Source organism: Platichthys flesus, chromosome 11 (assembly GCF_949316205.1).
Source record: "Platichthys flesus chromosome 11, fPlaFle2.1, whole genome shotgun sequence".
NCBI lineage: Eukaryota > Metazoa > Chordata > Actinopteri > Pleuronectiformes > Pleuronectidae > Platichthys > Platichthys flesus.
Genome location: NC_084955.1, coordinates 5,343,742 through 5,365,688, shown reverse-complemented (window position 1 = coordinate 5,365,688; position 21,947 = coordinate 5,343,742). Strand labels below are relative to the sequence as shown.

Below are 21,947 nucleotides of genomic sequence, written 5' to 3'. Positions count from 1 at the left end.
CTGTTATAAATATTCATCTGGGGTTTTCATAATTCATTTTGTTTGCTCTTTCTCTGTCATTCCGCCCCGGAACCTCTAATTTCTGTCCTCCTCTCCTGTGTTGACATGTGTCAATTCCACTGATTTAGCTGTTTATTCAAATCTGTTATGGTGCAGTTTCACATGAGGGGACCACCCTGTCTGACATTGTGTGCTTATCAGAGTTTAGCTGGTACAGATATCTAACTGCTGCTGCTAATGCCAATATTGTTATGTGGTTTTTGTTTCCTAAAGAAAGCATTGATCATTTATTTAGTGTCTCGTGTTATTCCTGTCAGTAATTGAATACCTTGTTAACAAACTACTCTGATGTTCTGTCAGTTAGTAGCTGTAAATACTGACATTCCTGAAGCTGCTGAGTAAAATACCTCCTCCTGCTACTGGCTGGCAATGTGAAATCAAAATAATGAAACTAACACACAGATAACACGTGCGCCTAAATACATTGGTCAAAACATTTGTACTTCATGTTGATTTGATACCTCCATGCATTTGTAAGTTTCAGCATATCCTGCTCACTGTAAGATGAATTATTTAGGTTAGTTTGGTTATTTTGGTCTCAAATGTCATGCAGACACAAATCCTTTCAGTGCTGCTTTAAGTGTTTCAGCTTGAACTGCAACTTCCACTCAGTGTCTCCAGTTGACTTTTCGTATCAATATCTCGTTAAAGGAGGTCTTTTCTTCGTGTTCATGCTGTTTGTCTGTTATCCGGACAACATAAAAACTACTGAACCAATGTTCTATCAGTTTCATAGAAGGGTTGGATATTGACCAAGGAAGAATCCATACTTTTACAATTCAGTGGTTTGATCCGAGATAATTTCTTTACTTTTGTCAACATTGCGAGATAGAATGTTGGCCTTGGAGTAGGATGCGCTGTCCCAGTGCCCTTCTAAGTGTGATGATACAAATTAATCTATGGTTTAATGTGGCTGCCAAAGTCTAGGTAATTAATGGAAAACGTTGCAGGGATGTCATGAGAAGTAATTATAATATCAAATACAAAAAGTGGTGCAATTTACAGCACGCAGGGTTTGTGTTGCCCCTCAGATGCTCTTAATTTTTCATGAATCAGTCTCAAAATTCATCATAAATTCGGAAACAATTTAAGAAATATCTTTTAGTTAGCAGAGTATTGTCACATTAGCCAGGTCATGGCCATCGTAGCCTTCCACCTGGGTTTTTATGTTTATATGTCAATGTGATTTGTCAGTGCAAAACCTTCAGTCTGTCACTCTCATCTCTTCAACCTCTGTACCCCACAGGAGAAAGACCCTTCAAATGCAAGCTCTGCAACTTCGCCTCCACTACACAGTCTCACCTATCGCGGCACAAACGTGTTCACACCGGGGAGAAACCATACCGCTGCCCCTGGTGCGACTACAGGTACTGGCTCATTGACCCGCTCACGGATTGTGGCACTGATGGCCACCACCATTGCACCGATGATCATCGGGGTGATTGGTCATTGTGTGTGTGTGTGTGTGTGTGTGTGTGTGTGTGTGTGTGTGTGTGTGTGTGTGTGTGTGTGTGTGTGTGTGTGTGTGTGTGTGTGTGTGTGTGTGTGTGTGTGTGTGTGTGTGTGTGTGTGTGTGTGTGTGTGTGTGTGTGTGTGTGAGAGAGAGAGAGAGAGACTGGTGGAGGTGGAGGGCAGACAGGTCTAATCTACACAGCATGACTCCATCTCATCAGGCCCAGCCAGATCCCAACATGCACACAAATAAACACACACACACGCACGCACACACATTGTCACCGGCAGGTCCCTGTCATTAAAACACCATCATACCACATCAGTAATTACAAAGGAAATTGTCGGTGAAATTGAAAAAGTTTTGGCTGGCGTTGTACATCTCCATCTCTCTCTCTTACCTCCCCTTACCTCCCCTTGTCTCTCTCTCTCTCTCTCTCTCTCTCTCTCTCTCTCTCTCTCTCTCTTCTCTCTCTGTCTCTCTTTCTCTCTCTCTCTCTCTCTTTCTCTCTCTATCTCTGTCTTTCCCTCACCCTGTTCTTCCTCGTCAGGTTGTGGCAGAAGAGTGTGAAAAGGAATGATCTCAAACCCATCATTAGTTTTAGATGCACTCTTCATTTGTTTTTTCCCCTCTGTGACAAAGTCATTTCAGCAGCTTGCTACTCCTGCTCCGCTGCAGTGAAACACTCCACTCACTTCATTTCTCTTTTGTATTCATACAACTTTGAGGGCGGATATGCTGAGCAGTGATAATCAGAGTTGAGTAATTTAATGATCAAAGCATTATCTCATCTGGTACCTTAAGTTGTCACAAACCCTTGTATTAAGGAATGACCTGTGTAGTGTAATTTATCTGATGAAAGATGTGCAGAAGATGTGAAGATATTGTGGCTAAATAATCACAAATATAATTGAGTTGTGTGAGATGTGTGTTTTAATGTGTGCTTTATGCTTAATGTGAGAGTTCAACTATGAGATTTGTAGTTACATTTACAGTTGGTGTAAAATGGCAGTGCGGGTTGATCAGTCAGCCAACTTGGTCCAAACTACAGTATTTGAACAACAACTGGATGGATTTCTATTGTGTTGTACAGACATGTGTGTTCGCAGGAGGATGGATCCTACAGTTGTTTTAGATGCTTTTACTGTTACATTAAGGTTGATGTTTGTAGATTCTTGATGGATCAACATGAAGTTATCCTTCAATATGAACTGTAAGAACTTTGGATATCCCTTGACTTCTCTGCTAATGTCTAACAAATCTAAACCCTGAGGTCACATTTCAATTTTGTCGATGTTTTTGGATATAGGGTCGGATACTAAGCTATTTGGCTCAATGCACTTGAGCCTAAGTTCCTTCTAAAAATGCACTAGAATTGCTCTTCACTCTTGTTTCTGATAGATTAGAAGTGCTGATACTGTGCAGTAATTCTGCAAACAGCAGACATTTGTTGATTTGCCCAGAATTCAAATCTCGCTTTGACAGAAAATGTTTTTCTTCTCGGGACGCTATAACCTGAAAACCAACGAAAAAAAAACAACTCTGTAAGATAAGGACGACACATACATATGTTGAGACTGATCCAAGTATCTCATTAAACTCAGTCTCATTGATTCAAAAATATATTGAAAATATATACCAAAAAACTATTAAGTCATATGAATTAGCAGATTTTTTATTTTCTTCATGGCAAATTTTGGTCCCACATCAAACCACCACATTTTACTAACCCCTACATCAGAAAGATACTGCACATACAGAGAGCCAAATGTCCCTGGCCCCATTGTTCCTGCGTTGATACTTAATAATCATTACAGATAGTGGCAAATGAAACTGTAAATTAGAAGCCCAATTAACATTTTGGTGGCCTCAGGGGTTCATAGGGGTCCAGAGGGGAGAGAAGAAGTGTGGATGAGGAGGAAGGTGGGGGGAAATGCCCCGCTGGCTTGCTAATGTGAGGAATTGAATGTGGGGGCCTCAGACAGCCGTGAGGGGCCTTGCCTCGGCCCCATGTTTTTACACTCTAACGTCTCCGGTGGTTTGATGACAATGAGGAGCTACTTGGTGAGTTAGCACATTTGACCTTTCAGTGTAGGCCGGTCTCATGAAATAAAAATTATGCAACCGTAAAGGAATATGAAGGTCTTGGTCCTAGTGATTGACAGTTTTAAGTTATAGACTGTGTTTATGACTGTTTTAACGTGATCCATCTGATATACGGTATTTAAAATCCCCTATTAAATGTTATGGACGATATCGAAGAAAGACACTTGATACAACGTTATCGCCATCAAGGCCGCTCCTCAAATGCATGTAAATGAGCAGGGGGTTGAATGATCCATCATATGCCACTCATCCCTTATTCAGAGACAGATAATAGAGGCAGATAATTATAGTTGGAAATGGTGGTAAAATATTCTAATGATATTGCACAAGCAGTCCTGGGCTGTCAATTAATGGCATCTATTTGGCTATTTATGCATGCTGCAAAACTTCTTTGCTTCACTGTTTAAGGATACGTTTGTATTGTTCACAATGAGCAGGTTTTTTGCCCCTTTTTCTCATTAAAGTCACAGTGGCATCTTAAACAGTCTAATTGATATGTAACCTCCGACTCCCTCCATCTTACCCTCCTCCTGGGGCTATTATTGTTTATTGAATGCTGCTGCCTTCATGTGTTCAATCTACCTGTTACAGTATCGTTTCAATCCATGGCAACGGCGGCTTTGAGGATGACATCTTTACCGTCAATGCCAGGAGGGCCTGCGACCTTGTAAAGTGAAGGGAGAGTTGGGGAGGAGGGGGAGGCATTAATGATGATAACTGGGCCTCCTTGGCAGAATAAGATCCAAATAGCGCCAATGATCCAAATACAGCCCCCCCCCAATTACACCTCTCCCATTACCATACACTCGTTGGGAGGAGGAATATGGAAATGGTTGAAATAAAGGGGAGAGAGCAGCAGAAAGAGGGAGAAAAGGGGTGATATATCCATTGCGCGTCAGTATGGCTGATTCCCATGTTGAGTGCATGGATGGGGGAGGAAGTTGAAACAGTGTTAGACTAATTAATACAGTGTATAGTAGGAGGACTGGTGTGGGCTTTCACTAACTGTGACACCTGCTGACTCCTAAACGCACGTTGTGTTGTTTTAATATGACAATTACGCCATTACCATATCTGAGAGATAGCATGGCCCCCCTAGGAATCCACCCGCGCTCTCTTTACAACCTTTTAGCTCCGCTTCAAATTTTTTATCTTTTAATGCTCCCCCTTTCGAATAAGAAATCAGTTCACTTTCGGTATTAAATGCATTTTTTTGCCGCATGATTTGCGTTAATTCATGAGCATGTGGCAGTTTCAAATTTTTAAGGCCGTCTTTTTTCTTCATTATGCAAAAGAACAGTCAACAGATGTGGCCATGATGTGTCTGTGAACCTGTTCTTGGTTTGCTAGCGGCTGCCGATACCACTGTAATTACAACAATAGGATTGCTGGATAAGTAATTGACAGTATGCAGATAACCAATATAAATGGTTATTTACATATTTATCCATCACCAGTTCGTAAGACTCATGAAGATGCTCTAACCTTTTCAGATTCTTCAAACTACCTTAAAGCTGTGGTTTTAGAAATAAGGCCTTAGTGGAGATTCATAGTCTGTGTTTCTGCTTTCAATGCTTGTTAACTCTGGTTTCTTATAAAACTCTTTTTATTAGGTTTTTAGGTGCTTTTTAAATATCTGCTTTTACACCCAGAAATACAAACTTCAGTCAGAAAGAGAACAATCTCAGTGCAGCGGCCAGATTGTCAGACAATAGCTGCTGGGGGCATCGGACAATATTTTGTGGCTTCCTGCAGGTGTCCAGGACAAGACTCCCAAGAAAACACAACCAGTTTTATAGGTGCAGACAACATTGTTCGCTATTCTTTGTTAAAAGCTATTTGCATATGAAATATGAAATAAAAAATCTGATAGCCGAGGCATTTTGGTCAATGTGTTCCGCGTCTTTCGCTTTCCACATGGACTGCTTACAACCCAAGCTTGCTCACATGTGATTGTACACATAGAGCAGAAGGCCTCTGTCCCCAAAATCAACCTGTCTCGTACAGATTCTGCACATTCACGTTCGGAATCTTTGTATAAACATAAGGCTGAACTTAACGAAGTCGAATTATATTTTAACAGTCAGCTGCCCTGTAGTATTTCTGGATTTGTTAATGCTGTATCAGAACTGGTCATATAAAGCATTATTTATTCTTTTGTTGAGATGGTGGCATCCCAGCCTGCTGTAGTCTTCGGCTTTGTGACGAGCCCTCATTGGTCACCCCTTGCTGGTGCTTATTTCATACAGCAGGAACAGAAACGCAACGAGGGCCCGCTCTGTTTAGGCCCCAGTGGAGCCAGGTTGGACTGTGGCCCCATGATGGAGAGAGGTGTCTCTGCAAAAGTGAAAACAAATTCTCTCCTTGGCTGGCGTGAGCTATGGCAGTGTGAGGCTTTATTGTCCCGGCCAAGGTGATAAGGGAGAGTAATTGCGTATTATACTGTCCGAGAATGTCAGGTCCAAACTGAGCAGGAGTGCCCCATCCATCAACACATGATGGTGTGTGTTTATGTGTGTGTATGGAGCTGTGTTCTACACTGCACATGCTTGCTTGCATGATGCATTATGTGTGTGCTTAGGTACACATGTGTGGGTGTGGGTGTTTATGGATTTGTGTGTGTATATACTGCACCCGTCTTGTCATATCAGAGATTTCCTTTTTTTTTTTTTTTTTTTAATTTGGCACAAACTGAACTGTTCATGTTCACCCATGTATGTATGTATGTGCATGTTTGTTTGTGTCCTGCCCATTCAGGGCTTCACTAAGACATGTGTGTGTGCTAGTGTGTCTGTGGGCAGGTTTAGATAGAGCCTGGGAGCAGGTCAGGCAGCGTCATTAATCAGCAGAGGGTTGGCTGAGACTCTCTGAGCTGACATCATTACATCCTACACCCTGCAGTAGCTCAATGCCTGCCCTGCCCTATCTGACCAGCCCAAAGCCCCGCAAACCCTCACACACATACACACACAACACCACTCGTTGTACACCTTTAATACACGTGCTAAAGATACATACTGGATAGCGAAAGTCCCCAAACATTTAGTCTCTTTAATGCATTTACACTAAGTTCACAGGCCCAATCAGATTTTTTCTCTCCAATGTGATTTTTTAATGATAGTTCACTTTGGAGTCTGATACAGCTTCATAAGAAGATCTGAATTAAGCACTAAGGCTTGCAGTTTGAACGTAGCTTTAGCTCGCCTCTGTTTCGGCAGTCGTAACACAGATTCCAGCACCATTACACTCTAAACCGACCAACTATGAGGAAAGAAAATTTGCAGGGGAAATGAAAGAGCATAACAGAATATCAAAGAATTTGTGAGATGTAAATATTGTTCATGTGAATATGTTTTATTTCGTCATTCCTGACTGTTTCACAGAGGCATATTTAGGCTATGAATGCTTTGAGAGTCTGTCCAAACACGTCTGCTCCCACAGCTCCGAAGCTCAACTTGAGCTGGCGTGTGTGTGTGTGTGCGCGTGTGTGTGTGTGCGTGCGTGTGTGTGTGTGTGTGTGTGTGTGTGTGTGTGTGTGTGTGTGTGTGTGTGTGTGTGTGTGTGTGTGTGTGTGTGTGTGTGTGTGTGTGTGTGTGTGTGTGTGTGTGCGCGCGCGCGCGCGTGCGCGCGTGCGTGCGTGCGTGTGTGTGCGTGCGTGAGAGTGTGTGGGTCTCATCATTGCAACAAAATAGAATGTTAATGCTGCAAAACCTTTTCTTGGGAATATTGCCAAGCGTTTATCTTGTGTTTTCTCTCATCTTTTAATCTTTGACTTTCTTTTAAATTATTTAGTTTCTTCCGAAAAGGAATGAGGCCTTTAATCTTTGTTTGTCTCCCTCAGATCTAACTGTGCTGAGAATATTCGGAAGCACATTCTCCATACGGGAAAACATGAGGGCGTGAAGATGTACAACTGTCCCAAATGCAGCCACGCCACCAACTCTCCCACTGATTTCCGAAACCACCTGAAGGAGAATCATGCTGATATCGAGAATCCAGACCTGGCCTACCTACATGCAGGTAATTGGCCCTTGAAGTAAATAGAAAACCTAACATTTCACAACTTTAAAAACCGAGTAAATCATCTAGAGAGAGACAATTGACTCCTTTCCCTCTGCCAGTAGAGGAGTTTGCCTTTCAGTTTTTTGGTTGTCATGTTCAACATCACAAAAACATATAGATCAGAAGCTCTCTCACCTCGTTGTCTTGACAAATTAGCGTGTTTACCCAGGTGTCATGTTTCCATCACTGTCAATCCGGAGCGGATCTGATTAAAAACTGTGCGTATTGCAGATACATGTGACCAGGGATTGATGTAATTTCATCATATTCCTTTGCAGTGTGCGTTTGTGGGTTATTTGATCAGTGGAAACAAAGGTGCCTAAGAGACATTCTGAACACTTCTGTGTGTAAATGTTCAGGTCCATACTTATTTCCAGCAATATCGTGTATGGTACCGCTCAGTTTCACCAAAAATCTGTTCCATCGAGTCCGCAGGATCAGATGAGAGTTAAAGGAGCACTCCAACAATTATACTCATCATTATCAGTTCATTTGTCTCTACTAGTTTAACTCAGCCTTTGAAAAAGGTGGTGGCTTGACATCTGTGTCTGTGTTGGGAACTTTTCAGTCAGGGGGAAATTATATTATTGCACTCATCATTGACTTTAAACCTGTATCACATGTTTTAAAGACCATTCATGTTATTTAGTTACATTGCTGGAGTTGTAGGATCCAGTGTTTCTGGAGCGTTGCCCATACTAACAAAAGGTCAGGATATCTGTACCTGCTGAAGTTTTCCCTATGCTTTTTTTAATCCGTTTCTTTGAATCCTTCAACTTTATGGATGTGTAACAATACATCATTGGAGCGCCCCTGAAGGTCCCTTGCACCTTAAACAACAACAAACCGGTGTTTTTCTGCTGTTTCAAGGATTGAACTTAGTTCATGTTCTCAGTTGCCTCCGTAATCTTTTGTTATTGTGTGCACAAGCTCTTGTAGAATACAATCACAGACAAATCAACATTTGAAATCACTGAATTAAACCAAACGCTGCCTTCATGGGCTCTATTATTCCACTGAGGTCAGATCATCCAGAATCCCCGAGCGTGTTTTGTCGTTGGATCGAGTCTCGCTATATAATGCTGATGGAGGCCACCCAGCCACAAAGAGGCAGCACTCAAAGATTGCTGGTCTGGCCATCCCTGCCAATCACTCAGGACACAGAGACAGATGAAATCTTGGTCCTCCTCTATTGCTTCCTTTGTGTCGCAGTGTTCTTCCTTTTGTCCTTGAAGGCCACCAAATCCAATCGGCAGAGTGCTTGTCCTTCAGAGGAGCAGAGAGGACAGCCTTTATCCTGTTATCCCTCTGACCTTACATAAAAGCAGTATAGTTGGAGGGAAGCACCACGAGGAAAAGGCCAGGCTGGGGACATTACTGGAAAATGCCAGCATTCTGGTGGCACAGTGGTTTATTTCCTATTGAAATTGAATGAATCTGAGTCGTGTCTTTGTGCTGACTCCGAAAAGTTTTTTTTTTTTTGAATTTCTGAAACAGGCTTATTCTTGGTATAATTTGTATTCTTGAAATTCAAGGACTGAGTCTATCGTTGATCTTCTTGACATTCACCCCCGACCTCCCTGAACAACCTTTTTACCTTCAACTAAACTAAACGAAACACACCCCCTCCTTCATATTCTCCATTCTTTCTATACTTTAGCCAAAGCACACCTTTTTTCCTTTTTTACCCTTTCACCCTAGAATTTCCCTCACCTCTGTTTGTCCTCATGTATGGCCGACCTTTGGTGCAGAAGACCGTCTCATAGATTCATTTTGTTTCTTTATCTCTTTATCTTTCCCTTATAAGTTTGATGTATTAGGTTACAAGAGAACAAAACAGTTTTGCTAAATCTCCAGGTCAGTGCCGTGGCATTCAGCCCAGCTGTAGGAGGCACCGAATGTTAATCATTTTGTTAGCCAAGGTCAGATGTTGTCTTGATCACATGTCACATCCTCCACTTTCAGTCAATTGAGGCAGCATGTTTTCAAAATGTCATCTTGACACTCACTTGACACAGATATAAACCCACAGAATGACTGCAAAAGAAGTTATGCAAAAATGTGGATGATGGTGTTTGTTTCCCGAGAGAACAAATATTTAACTGCATCTGTTTCCAAAGAGAAATTACCAATCGCAGCTTTGTGGCAACAACATGTAAGTAAACCATCGCAGAAAAACAGACAATCATCAGGTCTTTACCAGTTTAAAACCAAAGCAGTCAAACTATAGGTGGGTTTGAAAAGACATTGAAAGTACACCTGTGATCTCTTCCCCTTTCAAAAGACGGAAAAGGGAGGTGATGGTGGTGGTAGCGGAAAGAGCAGTGTTTCATCTAAGTAGACAGAACGAGACCAAAAGAAAGAGACAGGGGAAAAAAAGATTAAGAAGGTAGATGTTGAATTAACCTGCTTGTGATTGCTCTCTGTCAGAGTGGCACCAGGGCCAGCAGCAAGAGGCAAATCATCTGTGATGGCCCTTCCCGCTGTTCCCCCTTTGAAAGACACAGATCAAACGCACCCTAGTCATGGGCCCTCGCAGCCCCTCGCGCTCTATTGATTGACACCCGAACGTCTCCGCCGCTCTGTCTTTCCATATCACTCTCTCTCTCGCTCTCTCCCTTTCCCCTGCTCTCTCTCACTCTCTTCGTCTTCCCTTCTTTATTCAGCGTCGCACTTCAAATTAAAGCCCTTTTCAAGGATGAAAGGAGAGGTCCTTTGCAAACGAAGGAAGAGAGGGAATTACATCCAGCAAGTGATGGAGGGGAATGTTGATTAGAATTTGAGGTGGAAAAAAAGCAGGAGAAGAGAAAGGAGGTTAGATATGTGAGTAAGGGGGGGGGGGTGGATGTTGCTGATAGGACACATTTTAATAAAATGGTAATGACAATTGTCTTCCCTGTGTGATCTGCGGTGAGATATGCCAGAGAGGAGTGGCGGCATCTGTTTGATCACGGCATAGATAGTACTGCATCCGGACTAGAGCTACAGGTACATCACAGTGTGGCGACTTTTACCAAATTTCCCCTCGACTAGAACTTTCTTGTCTAATTAAAATGCTGCGTGATGACTGGTGTAGCTTAGGGAAATAGAAGATTTCCTTGTTTCTCTGCCATCTCCCTCCAGTGAGGTCAAGTGTCGTTGCAGAGCAGTGGCTTTGTTAAAATCAGACTCCTGTCCTGTTCAGTAAGAAAAGCCGTGTTTACACACACACACACACACACACACACACACACACACACACACAGGTGATATGTCGCCATTAGCTTTTTCAGACCTTCTTCATTCCACTATTTTTAATTTTGAAAAATTTCCCTAATTTTCCACCAAGGTTATAATTGCACATCCTTGGGGCACAGAGATCAAATGCTTTGTAATTAGCTCACAGCGACTGAGTATTTGGATGTGCTGCTTAGTGGCTAAAAAGATAAAACAAATAAATAAATAAACTTCTTCAAGGCTTTGTTGCAGCTTTATGCAGATTCTATTATCCTTAATAATGCATGATGGATCTCTGCTGTAGAGGGCTAGGGGAGACCTGGCCTTGTAAGTGATGATCTTAATACACATTTACAACCACAGGCAAATTCATTTGTTTGCATATATTTTTCCCTTATTAAACAAATCTGTAAACAAATCTGAATTTCGATGGCTTTTACTTAAGTTATGCATGTGTGCGCCTGCCCGGCTTCCCTCCCTCACTCTCACCTTCTGTTCATCATGTAATGAAACATTACTCTCCTGAGTTTTACTTGCGTATTGTGTTACAGCAGCGTGTTTGTGATTGTGGAGGACAGGTGTGTATGTCATGCAAATGTGTCCTGGTATCCCTGCGCATATGACACTGTGTCGACGTTGTGAAAGAAGCCACAGACACCGGCGTTAAAATCAACATCTGTTTCTAATAACAATGTGTTACATGTGACACGTTTCTATGTGGTAAATGTGTTGAAAAAAACCACACAATGTATCGCTGTTGTTTGAAAAAACACCTATAGGACATCAAGTCGTCAGCGTTGTTGATGAACCCGCGTCTTTGTGTCACCTTCCTTATGTTGCATTCACATGATCGGCATTAATGAAAAAAGTCATTCTGTTCCGTACGATGTAAAATCAGGCGAACAGGTTGGTTCATTGTGCTGATGCCATCGCAGTGTGAATGTTGTTCTTGAGTTGGATCTTACAAAGTCAACAGGGGGGGGGAGGAGGTTGAGGCCAAAGAGTGTAAAATACCTTTAACGCCACAGAAAAGAAAAAAAATATGATGGAAAGATACAATCAGATGTTGCACTCATAAAGTTGCTCCACAATTTATTCCTACCATTCTTTTTAATTTTTAATGATAATGAGACATTTATTTTTCTACAGCTTCATCACTAACTTTTAATATACATAATAAACATACAGAGTGTCTAGTTTTACGGGCCTTTATATGGTCACTCTTCATGACAACATTATCACACAAAGCAGTTTTTCTTTTTCAGTGACAGTAAAGGGCAGAAAAACAGCCATTACATTTGAACAGGCAAATATGTACGATGCAATTTAACAGAATTGAGTATAATCAAATAGATGAAGGGAGTTTGCTGCAGAGGGGGTTGTCATTAGGCTTTTGTGTCTTTAGCTCAGAGCGAAGACTCCTCACGGTAATTTCAACTTTACTGGACACTCTTCTGCCACACTGGAGTTTTCAAGTTGAGGAAAATCTCTTCAAGGCGTCGCTTTCTGGATGGGGGATTTCCTGAACATACACGCTCCTGGGTAGCCAAGAGGAAATCCTCCATCATCGGCTTTCTATGCAACAAGGGCACAATTCCTGTGACCCATATCGCCGTCTGGTCTATTTGTGGTTATTGACAGCGTCGCATGAGATTTTCTTAACGTTACAGCGGATCACCCTCAGTGTTCTAATCTGTCAAAATGATGGATCACTCTTTAAAAAGAATCAGTCATTGATCGAAAATATTTCATTAATGCAACCACTGGTTACACTGGTTTCCTTTGTTTGAGATCTGGTGAAAATGAAAACAGTGTAATGTAAGATGGATGTTTCTAACACTTTATCTAATTTCCTGAGTCGCACAAAACATCCTTAGTAAGCCTGCATGCATAAACTTGAAGCTTATCTCAAGTCACTGTCTGGGTGTTAATTGGTGAATTCCCTTGAGGAGGAACACCTTTCAGCTTCATCTGGCCCTGTAAGGATCAAGTGAAGTGAGTGGCTTTAAACTCACAACTTGTTTTCTTCTTTATGCGTTTTGTCCATCTTTCGGACTGTTGCTCTATATTTAATACCTTCTCCTTTACTTCCATAAACTACACATGCAGTCTTGCTTGAAATATTACAATTGAGAAGCAGCTGCTCAATGCCAGTGTGCCCCATGAGACGTGCAACAAGGGGTGTGTGTGTGTTTGTGTGTGTGCGTGTGTGCGTGTGTGCATGTGTGAGAGAGAGTCTGTTTGGAGGGTTAGCGAAGCGGTTTAGGGGAAAACGCACAGCGTCAGTTGCATGCATCTCAGTAAACCAGTACAGGGTCGGTCTGGGCAGAGCAAGCAGCAATTCCTGCATAATAACCTGCTCCAGTGAGCGTGAAAACTCCCCCAACTGGCTGCATTTATCACACATCATCCACAACAAACGGGCTTTTGTTTCATCTTCTTCTTCTATTCTCTTCCCTTCCTCTCAGCACCAATCTGAGAGCTTCCCTTCAGCCGTTAAGTGGCCATTCAGAGCCTTAACTGACAAGTCCCATCCAATCAGTATGGACACAGAGAAACAATTGGTCTCTGGCTGCACCGAATGTGAAGCAATGTCTTCAGTGTGTTTTTGCCACCTTTAGGCCATTGCAGACAGATTTTATTTTTTTTCACACGGTGAATGATGACTGTACATGTGGTGTCATCGTCAGACTGGGTCAGTGCCTCTGGACAAGTTTTGTCACTATCAGGAAATTTGAGGCAGATTGATGAGACTTGATACAAGCTCTCTGGTGTTGTAATGGCACAGTTATGTTAGATGTGTGCTTATGTTGCACTATTAAAAAAGTTGCAGATGGCTTATGTAGGACTAAGTTGCACAGTGAGGTAGCAGGACAAAAGGATGAAATTGTGCTGTCTGCACAGGTTTTTAGACTAATGCTGTGTTCTGATGATGACATTTGGAGAAAAGAAAGTTGGACATCGATGGCACAAGAAAGATAACAGTAACAACACCTTAGTAGGAAATTTGGCAGCATAGATTATATTTGCTGAACTGCTTTAACCCATTAAGACCTAAGGCGCTGAACATTAACCTCCCCTTAAACCGAAAGCCTTGTTAGAAAGTGACCCCCCCCCCCCCCCCGGAACCTGAGGGTTTCCTGAAAATCTGGCGGAATTGTCAACGTTTACAGAAACTTGTTTAACTCTTCCAATAATGCATGTTGCATTTTCAGCAAATGTATTGAATCAGCCAAATGTCGTCAAAAGCATGACATCGTGGATGAGACGCACATGTCTCATCCGGCTCTAAGGGAGAGGCACTCAGTCTTAAAGGTATATACACTGATATATCACGTCCTGTCTTAATGAGTTAAGCAGTTACTGAGCAAATGTCTTCCTTCAGACTGAAACATGTTTTGCTGGAAAGCTACAGTACAGTACACTTATTTGCATGCACTTCCCTGGTATGAATAAGATCATCATTCATTTAAACCACTTTTCAGACATCCCCAATGGGTTTGTTTATATCATGTCCGTTTACATCATATGCTTAACTTCTCTCCTGTTAATCGAAAGATAAAAGCAAATACTATATGTTTGCAAGAAAACAGGACACAGAGGCTTTCCTGTTAACATTTAGAGCATTGGTAGAAAGACACATTAGATATACACACACAGAGACACCCCCTGTGAGTGACTCGTGGTGGGGATGCTCACAGGCAGGGCTGCTCCTCCTGTATGGGACAGTGGATATGGGACCAGACAGGCCGCCGGCTCCTATAAAGCCTCATCCATAATTCAATCGTCCTCCTCTTCCTTCAATTCAGACACGCTGTACACATCCATCTGCAGCTAACTGCTAACCTGCCTGAGACAAGACAGAAAGAAAGACGTCGATGGGAAAGCTGAGAGAGAAAAGAGCAGTGAAAAGATAAGAAAGTAATTGTAAGGAGAGCATGAAGTGAGACAAGTCCAGAGCAATGATTTTTTCACTGGTAGCCAAGTTTGCTCCATCTTGACCTTTACTAAGTCAACACTACTCTGGGTACCAAGATGTTTTCCCTGGTCTACACCCTCATTGGCTGAAGAGCACTTATGAAATCTCCGCCGCGACCTTTGCCCCTTTTCCTGTACCAAGGACCCTTGTCTTCCTCCTTAGCCTCCATGTGTCGTCGGTTTGGTGGCTCTCCAAACGTCTCGGCATCTCTAATTACCAACAGGCTCAACTTTCCAACTAAACAACCAATTACCAGCGCTTTAGCCCAGCCCAGTCCCATGTTTCCTGATACAGTGGCCTATTAGGGCCCCTTATTTCTCCCCTAGCATAATTGAATCCCCTGGCTGCTCATCAGTGGGCTAATTTAAGCCAATGTGCAGAGTTGGTAATCAGAGGGGCTGCCTATTAGACTATCAGACCCCAATTAAGTGCCCTCTTATTTCTAACATAACAAGCCACTATCAAGTGCTGTTATTGTATTTCCCTCTTAAGTGCAGTTTTTGGTAAATGTGTGGTTTGTTTGTAGAAGCGAAAGAAAAAAAGGAGAATGGAGGAGTTTAATTTTCACTGGTTCAGGTGGTGTTTTAAGAGATAGACTTGTAGTTGGAGAAGCAGGGCACTACTGAACATCCAAAGAGCAGAGATCTTTCTACTGTCTGATTGATAAATTGTAGTGTTTACAATGTTTCTGTCCAAATCACCTCATAGTGTTTTATTGTGAAAACTCTTCTGGCATACTACAGCAGTTCTCGCAATTTGCACATTTAAAAAAATTATATTATTGACCACTTTGACACAGCAAGCAGGACTTTGAGGTATTTTTTTTTCATCACATTATTTTGGTTTAATGAGTTCTCATTTCAAGAAAATTGTATGTGCAGTGAAGTTTCAAAAACATCTATCTCCTGCTGCCACTTGGGTCAGCCAAAATCTGATGGGGCTTAATGCAACCATAACTTGACAAATAGATTTGAAATGGAAAAATCTCAGAGACAAATGCCCTTACACCTCTTTATGTCTGCGCTTAAGTACAGAATATCTCCCTCTTTTTTCTTTTTTTTTTGTTCTTTTCTTGTTCTCCCTCCCTCTGTCCTGTCTCAGTGACTGGTGCAACTGAGGGGGAGCCAGAGTGTGAAAGAGGCCCACAGAGGGCTGATGAGGACTGTCTTCGCAGAGCGTGTCTCAAGTCTGGGACTGTGTTTCTTCACCATCTCAGTGGATGTGTGTACATATACCATATATATTTGTGTGTGTGTGGTACCAAGAAAAAGACTCTTTGCCTGTGTCGGAGTCCATGTGTGCATTTTAAGTGTTAGTGTGGACTCCCCATAGCCTAATTAATGGGCGAGGAAAGCCACTCATGGGGAGATTAAACCTAAAAGGGTAAATTAGCACTCAAAAGGGGTGTGGCAAATTCACACATACGCACAGTCCATGAAATCTCCTCTGACACCTGTGAAAAAAGAAAAGAAAAAGAGAATAAGGAGGATAGAAAGAGGAGAACAAACTTGTGTGTTTCTATAGCTCAAGCTCTGTGCGCTGTATTTGTTTGAGTACAGACTGGCCCCTCAGTGGGAGCAGTCCAGCTAGAGGGCCTGTTTATTTTACTTTAATAATTATCATACCTGGAAGTCATAACCATTTCATGACCAAATTTGTCTTTATATATAATAACCAATATGATTATCTAAAACTAAAACTTTATTTGATATTAGATGTCAAACATTTTTTTTTTTTTCTATATTTAATTATGCCTGACTTTATTTATAAAACATTATATCTACCATGTCAACTAACTCTTCGTTTGTAGGGGTATTTAAAGGTGTAGGTGTCTTCCACTGGAACACTGTGTTTTTATTTTCTGAGGTTATGAAGGGCTTGTCCACAAAAGTTGGGAACTACTGAGAAACACATTGAAGAGAATGGTTCTACATTCTTCAACCTTGAAAATAAGAGTGTATTATATGAAGAGCAGAATATCCCAAAGTTCTTGACACAAATAAATATAGTATACAATAAGTAAAAAGGTGGACATATGCATCCGTATTTATGTAAATATATGATCATAATCTCTAAGTCTGCAGACTCATCAACACACTTAAATCTAAAATGACACAAAGGCAAATAGAAGTATAGAAATAAACAAAGGCAGGTCTAAACAACCGATTCCTCAGCTGCTTTCTGCAGTTTATGTCACAGTGTCTATGGATCCAAAGTTTGGAGGAAGAGATTTCCAAAGTTGAGGGGCCATGATATCAAAACCTTTCCTTCCCTGTTAAATCTTTTCAAAACATCCTTGCCCCCTCTTCATAAACCAGGTTTTTTGTTATAAATTTGTGGTTTCTAGACCAAAGCTGAGATGACATCATCAGGGTCATTTGAGTCTCTGAACTCTCCCCCCACAGTCACAGAAGACATGTATTAAATATATAGTTCTCATGGAATTAATTGTAAATTGAGGATATAGAAGATATATAAATAAACATTAGGTTTAATCGTAAAGTTAAGATACACACATATTTATCACTACTAGACATTATTTTTCATTGAGAATTGTTCTCTGCACATTATGAGAACCAGCTGTGGAGATAGTTTGCCTTCATTCACTCTGAGCTGGAGATGACTGGTTTTAATTCAGTGACCTTTGATATGTGTTGGTGAAAGGATGAGGTTTGAAGGAGCGCTATGTGCGTGTTGTGTTGTGAGGCAGGCTTGCATGTGGGGAACAGATGAGTGTCACATCATCGCTCATCTCGTTTCATACAAATATCCCACAGTTCCAACAGTGTGCATTAACGCCCGGGGCTGCAGCGATATCGCTCTCTGCCCATTTTTTAACCCCCTTACTTCTCCCAAACTGCATCACTCTCTTTCTACTGGTGCCATGTGTATCTACGTGTGTTATGATCTCTCTATATTCTGGTGAAGTGTTTGTGTGTGTCTGTCAAGAGTGAGTGATGTGACTCTGGGCCAGCACTGCCATGCTGTGGTGTCTCTCTATCTGTTTGCCGGTCTGACAGTTGTCTCTGCTGTGGTGTCTCTGCTCCTCTGTGTGACTGCTATCAGACAAGTGTGTGAGTGTGTTAGTGTGTGAGTGTTTGAGTGTGTGTGTGTGTGTGTCTGTGTGTGTGTGTGTCTGTGTGTGTGTCTGTGTGTACGTGTCATCTGTCAGTGTCTTTCTCCAGAATCAGACATCTAACAGAGAATCTCAGGCTGGCACACAGACATAGTGTAGAAAGATGCATTGAAACACACCATCTCACACACACACATACACAGTTCACACAGAACTTCATCTCCAATCTTATAGTTCTTTGCCCCAAGGACAAAGTATGTTTGTTTGCACATATAAGAGATTTCATGTCTATGTGTTTTTGTGCATGAACACACACTCTTGCATGTCTTTCAGTTTGTGGATGTGAGAAAATAGATCTTGGTGGTGTCACGACTAGGCCTGCAGGCACAAAAGGCCTTAACGGATGTCTCTCTCAGTGAAACAGTGAAACACATACAGATACACACCCACACTCATACAAGCGAACAGGTCTCAGACCCCTCTCCCTCCTGGACTCGCGGGGAGGAATACAGATTCAGACTCCTCTCTAGATAGTGATCAGCCTCGCCGTGGCTTCAGAAATGCTATCTCCACTGGGCGGCGGAATTGATAATACTCCCCCCTACGCATTTTATTACAAAGGCCCAGTTTGTAAAAAGGTAATCATTTACTGTTGCTACTATCTCCCCTGAGCAATACATCTTCTGTCTTCACAGGACAAAGTTCTCCCACTGCTTCCGATGCTGTTTTTTTCTTCTTCTTTTTTTACTTTGCCGGTGGGTTTGCAGACGGCTACTTTTAGGTTTATCGCCTCCTGCTGCCTCCGAGTTTTACACACACAAAAACAACCTACATGGTAGAATTAGATCTTTTTGTTATAAATGTATGTATTTTGTTTTTGCATTGTGTGTGGGGGTGCTAAGTGTTTGTGTGCGTAAGGGGAGAGAAAGGCTGAAAGTGACAGTGAATGAAGGACTAATCCCTTTGGGCACAGCCGAATCCACTAGCAAGTACCAAAATCTCATCATTTCAATTATCATATTTATCATATTTTTCCCCACACCAGGCTTAATGCTCTCTCTCTCTCTCTCTCTCTCTCTCTCTCTCTCTCTCTCTCTCGCTCCTTCTTCTGTACATTCATTTATTTATTCCCTCTATTTCTCTCTCCACCAGCGACATGTTCGACTGCCAGTCATGTTGATTGACAGCACTCAAGTGGCTTATGGAAAAGCAGCTCATTTTTTTTTCTTTTTCTGTCTCTTTTCGGTCAGATGTTATGCTGGTGATGCTGGGCTCTTATCAGGAAACCCAATTTATTTCCGCTTCTCTAGGCGAAAGGGGGTTGCCACTCATTCTGACTGACAGCTCTCAGATTTGCGGGCTACAGTGAAAGGATTTCCTTAAGTTGTTATGCTTTTTTGAATACTATTGGAGATCAGTCTACCGCAGATGGGTGTATGTAGATGTACACACTCTACACACATATACAAAGAGGAAGCGGCAGCTGCGTTCCTTCGTCTCCGAACCGCTTTGTTTTGGTCTGACCTTGGCAGTGATTTTGACTGACGGACAGTTATCCACGGTCCTGCTCTCCACACAGCGGGTCGAGTTCAGCCCTGTTAACGTCTTTGTTCGGGTAGTTGTTCTATTCTAGGGGGAGGAAACTGAGGGTAAAGAAAATAAACTGTTAAAGGAGGAACTCACTTGATTCATGCAGGTATTTGTGTTTCTCCTGTTTTATGTTTTTATGTGTGAGTGGAACAACATGTTTGTTTTCATTGCAAGGAACCTTTAATGTGGGACTACAGGCACATGTATGAATTGATGTTCTCAACTGTTTGTGTGTTTTCTCTCCCCGCCTGTGTGTGTGTGTGTGTGTGTGTTTGAAATGCATTTGAAAACACATCTATGGATGTCATCATGTGTGAGTTTTGTGTGTGTATGCATGTGATGCCTGAGAATGCGTGCGTGTCAGCCCCCATGCCTGTGCGTTTGTGTGTGTCGAGTATGACCTCCGAATCTAGAGGCTTATCGTGGCGGTGTTCCACATTATTGATAGCGAGCAGAGATATCGACAGGCCAAGCGCCGGCAGCTTCCAGCAGCGCCGGCAAGCGGGATGGGACTTTGATATGACATATTGTGCGTCTCAGCACAAGCCATAAATAATTCTGACACGTTTTTGTATGCATGGGAAAGTCCTTGATTCAGCCTCCCATAAAAATAAACTTCTATTATGGAAGGTATTTGTCAAGTGGGTGCGTGATGGATGGCCCGGCGTTTACCCCGTGGCAGGACGATGGGTTATGGATGCCCGCCGCCCCTTGCCGGGGGAGGAGTCGCACCCGGCAACGCTGACACCAGAGTAATTACTGCCCTCCTCACCACGGCAACGGAGGGAGGGAAGTGGAGGAGGGATGAGGGCAGAGGGGCGGGGGGAGGGGGATGCTTGATACACACACCTGCACCTCCCTCCAACCCTTGCACTACACACTTTCCTGTAACGCCGCATGATGAGGGTCATGAAGGCTGTAAGGGCTGTGATGATTGGACATGCATGGATGGACGGATGGATGAATGGATGGACAGATATTGTAAATAGATAAATAGATTTGTAAATTGATTGATTGATTGATTAACCGGCAGGGGAGCCTCTTTCAATCTTTATGATAATATTTCGCTTACTATAACCAAGGCATTGTTATTGTTTCATCGTAGAAAACACACAAATTTCTCAAAAAGGACATTGAGCAGATGTTTGTTTTCTTTCTTAGAGCTGAAATTATCAGTTAATTTAACCATAAGATGGCAACAGTTTTTATAAGATAAACTTTATTGATCCCATGCTGGGAAAAGAAGATAAAGTAAGTACAGGAACTGAATATAGGACAAGTACTTAACCTTAAAGAAAACAGACAAAAACTAAACATTAATGTGAATCTTCTCTATTAAAAAAAAGCAAACACAATTAATAGGACTAAATACCAAATAATTCTAATGGATATATATTTATTAATATGTAAAAAAATATCTGTGCTATAAAGTTAAAATGTATTTGTTCTCTAAATCGGAGCTGTATTTTCACAATATGAAAAACTACAGCACTCATGATAGACTGATATTCATCTCCTTCAACTTCGAAAAACCTACAATCCATTTTTTCTTAGTGCTCCAGGTAAAGTTTGTACAGTTTGCTCCAAAAGGAGCATAGTTTAAGAAAAAAATTGTGCTTTAGCAGAACATAGGTGTCTGTATGTGTGCGTTAGTTTGCACACGTGCACAAGCCTATGACCATGTATTCTCGTGTTCACACACTTATGAATATGGACAGCTGTTTGTGTGTGTTAATGAGCGACGTGTGCATGTTTGAATGTCAATCTGTGAGCCCAGCAGATTGAGCTCAGGCTTGGGTGCCATCTGAGGAGGAGGAGGAAGGTGGGCGTTGGGTGAGGAACAGGTGAGAGATGGATGCTCTCCGAACCGCCACTACCCCGGACTACCCTGCGTGGGCGTGCAGGTGGGGCGGGATGGTCAGGGTGGGGGGCACAGAGGCAGCCCGTCGGTGGGAGTGACACCTGTTCGCCACTGCCCAACCTTCATCCTTACAGCTGCTCCGCTTCCTCTGCCTCAGCCTCTCCCTCCATTCGGTCTCCATTGCCTGCCTTCCTGTTCCTACTCAGTGTACCCGGCGTCATTGGAGGAGAGGCTTGTCACAGCAGGCCGGGAGCAATGAGGAGGACCGGTCCAGATGTTGTTAACATGTGAGGAAGGAGGAGGGTTTTGTCAGGACACAAACTCAGACAATTACTGTAACATCAGCAGATTGCATCAGTGCCACTGAGGATGCTGTTACGTGAGATGATTGGGACAAGATGGTGTGTGTTAGTCGACTGGCATAAGCCACACTTACACACTGTCCTCAAAAATACAGGTGGACAGAGACCTTCAATATTTTTCAGTACACGTGTCTGGTTCAGAAACAGAAAAACTTAGTTGTTTTGTTTTTCTTTTGTATTTT

At 42.3% G+C, this 21,947-nt stretch overlaps 1 protein-coding gene across 1 annotated transcript in view; it reads left to right on the top strand.

The window, feature by feature from the left end:
* Positions 1-21,947, top strand: part of znf407 (zinc finger protein 407) — a 145,959-nt gene that overhangs the window by 96,611 nt on the left and 27,401 nt on the right. The window contains exons 8-9 of the mRNA XM_062399801.1: positions 1,307-1,427; positions 7,461-7,639. Coding sequence (XP_062255785.1) covers positions 1,307-1,427; positions 7,461-7,639 — 300 coding nt within the window. The remainder of the gene's footprint in view (positions 1-1,306; positions 1,428-7,460; positions 7,640-21,947) is intronic.